General features: G+C 37.2%; 2 protein-coding genes across 2 annotated transcripts; both read right to left on the minus strand.

Moving 5' to 3' along the window:
• Window positions 1–84: 84 nt before the first annotated feature.
• On the minus strand, window positions 85–2101 carry LOC104808705 (golgin subfamily A member 6-like protein 22). Its single transcript, XM_010534471.2, has 2 exons — window positions 1596–2101; window positions 85–467 (listed from the first exon to the last, which is right to left on the minus strand). Exons 1-2 carry the CDS (start codon window positions 2070–2072, stop codon window positions 297–299), a joined length of 648 nt encoding a protein of 215 aa, XP_010532773.1. The 5' UTR covers window positions 2073–2101; the 3' UTR covers window positions 85–296.
• Window positions 2102–2897: 796 nt separating this feature from the next.
• On the minus strand, window positions 2898–6461 carry LOC104808706 (actin-related protein 2/3 complex subunit 4-like). Its single transcript, XM_010534472.2, has 9 exons — window positions 6199–6461; window positions 5425–5509; window positions 5018–5083; window positions 4642–4694; window positions 4405–4432; window positions 3872–3946; window positions 3650–3754; window positions 3378–3467; window positions 2898–3162 (listed from the first exon to the last, which is right to left on the minus strand). Exons 2-9 carry the CDS (start codon window positions 5425–5427, stop codon window positions 3073–3075), a joined length of 510 nt encoding a protein of 169 aa, XP_010532774.1. The 5' UTR covers window positions 5428–5509; window positions 6199–6461; the 3' UTR covers window positions 2898–3072.
• Between the last annotated feature and the right edge of the window lie 1012 nt (window positions 6462–7473).

The following is a 7473-nucleotide window of genomic DNA, read 5'->3' on the forward strand; positions in this document are numbered from 1 at the left end:
GTAACGTATGTGTATTTATACATATATACGCAGACGTACAAAAGAACCCACACAGGTTACGTATAAGGTCAGCTAATATTCTCATGCAAACAGTCAACATTAGTTCAAATGCATACCACGAAGTAACAAAAGATTTGGTCAAGATTTGTCGCAAAAATTATTTCATCTTGGACTGAGATCCATAAAGCGCGTAGAGCTAAAAGCTTTGGTTCTGTATTTGGAGAAGAAAGGAGTCTCTCTCTCTCTCTCTCTCTCTCTCTGACAAGAGGATAAAACAATAAAGGAGAGAACGCAATTTAGAGAGAAGATACGTCGACGATGGCTTCCAAAATCTTCTTCTCAAGTTCGTTATGCTCTACCCACAATGAACTCTGTCTGCGCAATAGCTCTTGCTTCTCTTTTTTATTCTCCTCCCTTGCTCTCTCCTTCATCCTCCAATTCTCCAGCTTCTCCGCTCTCTCTTTCATCTGCAAAAATTTGTTTTTTGAAGATGAACTCTGATTAGTATGGACAAAGGGTTTCCCAAGTGTCTTGTAATATTGCCTGGCGAGATATACAACCTATCATACAGAGAATCTAGGGCAAAAAGGATCAATATTTACCATACACACTTCTAAGACTTGCAGCACATTAAAGCAAATCATGCATTCAGGCAGAACCAAACGTAAACAATACTCAGGCAAGTTCACATCTATGGTTTGCGAGATGAGACAAAGAATATGACCGTTGCTGCTAAAGTCGTCAAAACTTCACTTCACTCCATGTGACAACCAAGAGGCCAACTTTCTAGAGACTCTCCCCAATAGGATAATTGCAATATTTTATGCAAAGCCCAAATCCTAAAAAGGAGGTAAGGAAGGCACTCATTATCCTCAACAGGAAGAACTCCCTCGAGAGGGAAAGATGACTCCAACTTATACGACATGAAAACTCTAAAACATAACAAGGAAATTCCCAAGTTCTCAAGAGTGAAAAAATGGTGTGTTATTTTTCCACATGACATTGAACAATCTGATCCAACCAATCCACAATCCCCAAAACTTTGTAGAATCATCTGACACAATACTTCCAAAACTACTACCTGAGATGAAGTTCTATCACACAACCTATTGAAAGACAAAACTACTTTCTCTTCCATCACAATCCTTGGGGAAAAAATAGTACACACTGATCTTGTATGGGAAGACAAGACCAAATTTCCGAGATGTAGTCTAAAGTCTCAACATAGAAACATCAACAAAAACTCCTACAAAAGCAAAGCCAATGTAAGAACATGATAGTCACTGAGCTCGTCGAAACTTCACTTCATTCCAAGTGAAAGCTTTTACGGTTGTTTGGTTCAAAGGGACTAGAGAGGCATCAATGGGCAACATTTTCTAGGTTCCCTCTCCAATGGGTCAATCATACTATTTTACAGAACTATGAAAACTCCCAGATTCTTCAAGAGGACAAAGTGATGCTTTGTAATGAACAAATCCATAATCCCCAAAAGCATTCCACAATCAACAGTCCACAAAACATGCCTTTGTTCCATCACGATTTCTAAGAACTACAAAACACCATAATCATGGAGATGATGAAAAATCTAAACGTACCAGTGTTTTCCGGAATTCTTCCTCGGCGATCTTACGCTCCTCAGCCCTCAACTTCGCTGCCTCAACCTTCAATCTCCGACGCTCCTCATTGGCGACCCGCATAGCCTGCATACGAGCCTCTTCCTTGCGCTGCTTCTCAATCCGAAGCATCTCCACTTCATGGATATACTCCTTGCGAACAGCTTTCACCTTCTTCGCATAGTCTCTCCGAAGCTGCGCAAGCCTCTTCTGCGCCTCCTCAGGATCCGTCGGAGCCTTCCAGCTTCCGATGAAGCACTCTGGCTCCAGAAACTTGTGCGTCTCCTGGTGGTGCCTGTGGTGAGAGATCTCAGCAGAGAAGGGCCTCACGGCTTGGTTCGTATGGCGGCCTGAGAGAGATGAACGAAAGGAACCGAGAGGGCTGAGCTTGTTGAAGAACGACGCCATTGTAGTTACCTGCTTCCGTGAAGATCCATGGATCATACCAAGAGACGCCATTTCGAACCTTTAGGGTTTTGAGGTTCCTCGGGGTGTCACCGCTCCACGCGCTTTTAGTGCGCGTGTGATTGTATTTGGGCCATTAATATTTTTTTGGCATTTTATTGGCCCATGTTTATATCTTTTCAGCTTTTCTTTGGTCATAAATGGGCTTTTTCTATTAGCCCACTATGGATTTGAAACTGAACAATCTTGTTGCTATTATAACACATCTAACCAAACCCAATAACTATTAATCTTCTTGTATGGGCTTTTTCTATTGGCCCATTTTTATCTTTTACTTTTATGGGCTTTTTCTACTGGCCCGCGTATGACTTGAAACGAAACATATTAATGATGAGTCTTGCTACAGACCTTTTATGAGCTTTTTCTATGGGCCCATGTTTATATATATTTTCCAATAATGGGTCATTTATGGGCTTTTCTACTGGCCTACGCTGATTTTAAAAAATCTAGACCATTAATCTTTTAGGCCTTTTATCGGCCTTTCCTATTGGCCCATGTTTGTGTATTTTCATCAATGGGCTTTTTCTATGGCCTACACAGTTGAAACTAAACACCACTGTAAATTTTGGGTTTCGGTTCGGATTCCACCGGTTATAGAAAAATTATAATCATTCTTTTTTAATATAAATTTTGATTCTTGTTTTTTGATTTTTTCCCTATAAAAAACTAATTTTTTAAATAAATTATCAGTTTTTTCAATTACTTTTTTAATCAATTCGATTCGATTTCAGTTTTTTCAGATTTAGAGAAATCATAACCGTTTAGTTTTAATATCGGATTCAATTCGGTTATGGTTATAATTGATTCGATTCAGTTGGATTATTCGGTTAGTAACCAAACGACCAACCCTACTAAACATAATAGATGAATCTTGCAATCGACTACAATGTATCTAAACTTAAAAGACCATGAAGTGGGAGACTACCAAAAAAAAAAAAGAGGTGGGTTACACAATATGGTTTTTTTTCATTACATACTAAAGTCCATCTTTTCATTAGATGAACTGTTTCAGAAACTCAGTAGCCACGAGTCTTCCTCTTGTGTTCACCGACATCTTCAACTCGCTTATCTCTTTGTCTATATCCTGCATTTATTCACAGAACAAGCAAGAACAATGTCAGATTTCAAGTTCATAACTCACCACTCTCACTGTCTTCAAGAGAAAGATCGAAACATGTCGATGATATATGATGGAAATCCAAAGTGAAAACCTTTGAGGAAACCCATCACAAGCAGGAAAAAACCACAAACCATTAAAGCTTTGTGAATAAACTTGGGAGTGGAGAAATAAATACTTGCCTCCATAAACCGAACGATGAAATCAATCAGCTTCTGCTTCTGCATCTCCTCGCAGTGGTAGTTTGTTATAAGAAAGCTAATGTCATAGCCCTGTGATTAACAAAAGATGACATTCAACTGTGAGTAGGATGTGGCATTATGCATTAGATTTAGTAATTTGGTAACTGTAAAAACGGAATTTCTAAAGCGGTGAGGATTTGAGAAGCAAATTTCTTACATCATTTTGTTTTTTGGGTAAAGGGTAAAAAGTGAAAAAAAATTCACATGCACACCTGCACCGGTTTCCTCCGTAATACTTGAAAAGCTTCTGCCCTCATGGACAAAAATCTGAGGAACTTCTTTGTTAGAATGTTTTCGAGCTCATCCGCTTGCTTCACCTGCACAGTCGCGATAATGGACTAATTAAGGAGGAAGCAAGAGAATTGGGGTTATGGTTCTTGAAGATATTCCATTATAATATAAGAAAGCATCTTAGATATAAGATTCATGATCACCTTGAGGCTTATACGGAGTGAATTTATAGAGGTTTCAATCAAGCATTTCTCAGCCTCATTCCGACATATCAAAACCTGAAATTTGCAATAATTTCACATGAGTCAAAATATGAAACTTATGGAAATGGAAAGATAGAAAAATCCACATAAGTTGCTGACTTGTGAGAGAGGCTAAACAATCTGAAAAGATAAGGCTGCATGTGAAGTCTTCATTCATAAATTAACATAAGCATCTTTCAGGCTTGCATGATTTTCTATCCTTTCGAAAAGTAGCAATATGGTTAGCATGTAATAGAAGCATTGACATTTTCAAGATTTATTTGACAGGAACATCATAAGATTCATCCTCCTAACAACATTATGGTATCAATAGAATCCAATTAAATAGAGGCTTTAAGGTTGCTCTTAGAGAAGCCAAGATTCCAAGAACATAGGGGCTGTCTCGGTTATCAGGAACACAAGAGGCGCAACATAAGAACGAGGAGAAAACAAATACGTAAGCAAAGCCAAAAGCTGAGAGAGAAAATTCTTACGGGATTTAGCAGAAGTTCTGGGCTGGTCCTGCAAAAATTAGCAATAAGATTGGTGGGAATGAGATCCTACTACTCGAAGTGAGATATCACCAACAAGAACAAATATAAGAAGACTGCAGCAAATACAGTATGCTTTTTCAGTCTATTTAAAACACTTTGGCATGGGAAATATTAGTAGATAAACTCAGTAAAGGCAGGCCATTCTCACATTCATTTTCTCATAAGATGCTTACATACTTTAGTTCAACCTCCGGTTTATTGTGCCTTTCAACTTCTTGACAAGGAAAGTTCTGCAGATCACAAAAAAAAAAAAAAAGGTTTCACGCAAAAATACCCACTACTAGAACAGGAACGAAATATGTAGCTTTCCCCATTTAACATCAGAAACTAGAAGACAAAATGGCAGAAGCAAAAGTGAACCATGGTACAATTAAACCTAAATTACCACATACAAGGAAGCAAACAAATAAAATGTGCATAACCAACTGAAGTAGCAACATGAGTGAGATGGAGCAGAATTTTAAATCCTTCAATATCTAAAGTATAATTAGCCCCAAAAATTGGAAACTTCGACATCTATGCAACAATAATTGGAATCGAAAATCATCCCTACCTGTAAGCACATGGCTGCCTCAAGTGTATTCCTTATGCATGCCAGATACAGCCTTAATGAGCTTGCCTGAAACAACGAAGATCCAGCCGGAGGATGTTATTCGAACAGTTAACAAGGTAAGTTAACATGCAGTAGAGTTGTCGTTGGACATTGTAATCTTTGATCTAGAAATGATCAAATTAAACACAAAGTGTAGAAGGTCGGTTGGTTCCTAAAACTTCTATTTTGGTATTACAAGTAAAAATGTACAATTATAAAGCCTCACAGGTTTTCATATATTACACTTCAGTATGAGCTTAGGTATTTGCCTAGGCAGTTAACAAAGCAAAGTGCAATCAAATGCCAAAATACTGAATTACTTCTTTCGAACAGAGGAGGTAAGGCGGAATTATATTCCGTGGTCTTACCATTTCAATGTACCGCTTGGCGAGAAGTTTCTTTTCCCCGGAACTGGAACTAGATTTGGACTTTTCCTTTTGATGAATCTTTCCACTGAAAAAGAAATCCAGAAGAAAATCCAAACATTTGCAAAAAAAGGCACCATTAGAGTGACATTTTCAACCAAATCATCTCACAACCCGAGTAAACTTTCACAAACAATTCGTAAGCAACCCATGAAAGGCCCTCAAATCCAGATATTTTCCAAAAAGCTTTCAAACATTCTTAACCATAAATACAAGCATCAGTATCCAGTACATCCACATTAAACAAAAAGAACAAAATGAAAGACCAGACAGTCAAATACAAGCAAAACCCAAAACCCAGCTCAAAAGACAACAAGAGAACTAAACCCAGCTCAAATGTTCCACCTGATATGAAAATGAAGAAACTTTACCAGCACAATCAATTAATCAACAACGCAAGCGGAATAGAACACACTCAAGGGTACGGACGAAGAACAAAATCAAGGATCTAAAATCCAATTATCCATGATTAAACCCTCGAGAGAAACATCTGATAATCGGAAAATTTTTCTGGTGAAATTTGCACCAAAACTGCCAAAAATGAGAATCGGCGAAATTCGGGTGGAGCACAGAAATTCGAAGATGACAGTAAAAGATCAAACATTGAAACTGAAATTCCAAAAGATACACACAACAATCATATCAATCTCTCCCAAGATTACAAGACAAACAATTCGAATTCGAATCAGATCAAAGTGGCAAAGGAAATTGCCTCACCAGACAGCACAAAATGAAGCACGATAGAAATCCAACAGCCGAAAAGGTCTCAGATCTTTGAAAAGGCTCAACGCCAAATCCCTCCGCTCTTTGGCTTTTAGCCACCGATACCGCCACCAGTACGCCACAGAGAGAGAGAGAGAGAGAGAGAGAGAGAGAGAGAGAGAGAGAGAGGTTTCCTTCTTTTTTTGGTGTCACAGAGCTATATTTCTGGTTAAGCCGGTTAAGCGCCGGTATGGCTTTGGTACTTAGCTTTTGGTTTAGAATTTCGTTTTGTCATTTTAAATTTTACGGATATTATATTATATTAATTGTTTTTATTTTATAAATTTATAACTTGTAATTATAAATCAGTGAATGAATTCGAATTCATTTTTTTTATTATGAAAGTCAAATAAAAAAAGGGTCACTGTCATTACCAATTTACCTAATTATTTTAGTGGGTATCTTTCTTTCTTTAGAAGACAAGAACTAGCACTTGTGAGTTTTGCAATAACATCGGAAAAACAATGAGTTCTTATCTTTGAAGAAAAAACACAAACCATTGCCTTATAACATACAATTACAAGCAAAGGTATGGACATGGACATGCACATGTCCATTGTCCAATAGTATTCATCCATAACCATATATTAATACAACCCACCATTGACATAGTCATATAACCTAAAGTTTCAAACTTTCAAACTCCATCGTAATTATTTCATGCCCCCATCTCTACATATCCAAAAGGGCATTTTCTTATGATTGTGTTTGTTAAAATTTCCTATGCACCAACTTATACGCTATTAATTGGATGATGATTAAAAAAAATAAAAAAGTGGCACTCTAGATTTTGATTTAGATCATGAAATAACATTTCGTAATCGAATTCCGATCACCGAAGAAATTCGAATACACAATTCCAAGCAACCAAAGGAAGAATTATAGACAGAATAAGCGTAAGAGAAACCCTAACCGATCAAAGCAGAAGATATTATATATTCTATAATTCTTCGCAAGTTCGAAGGCCTTTCTTCTTCTTCTATCTTCGACGATGAATGTAATGGTTTCTTTATGATGGAAGAGATGAGTTAGAAATCTCCGAGAAAGATGTTGTAAGAAATATAAATGAGATAAAGAAGAAAAGAGTTGGAGAGGAGGAAGAGATAGGAGTACGGACATAGAATGATAACAATCAGAAACAAGACAAAACATATTGTTCTGCATGACATTTTCTTGTATGGAAACTTATCTTTAGATAGAGTTCTCTCTTAATATATATATATATATATA

This window comes from Tarenaya hassleriana, unplaced genomic scaffold (genome assembly GCF_000463585.1).
Source record: "Tarenaya hassleriana unplaced genomic scaffold, ASM46358v1 Cleome15, whole genome shotgun sequence".
NCBI classification, from domain to species: Eukaryota; Viridiplantae; Streptophyta; class Magnoliopsida; order Brassicales; family Cleomaceae; genus Tarenaya; species Tarenaya hassleriana.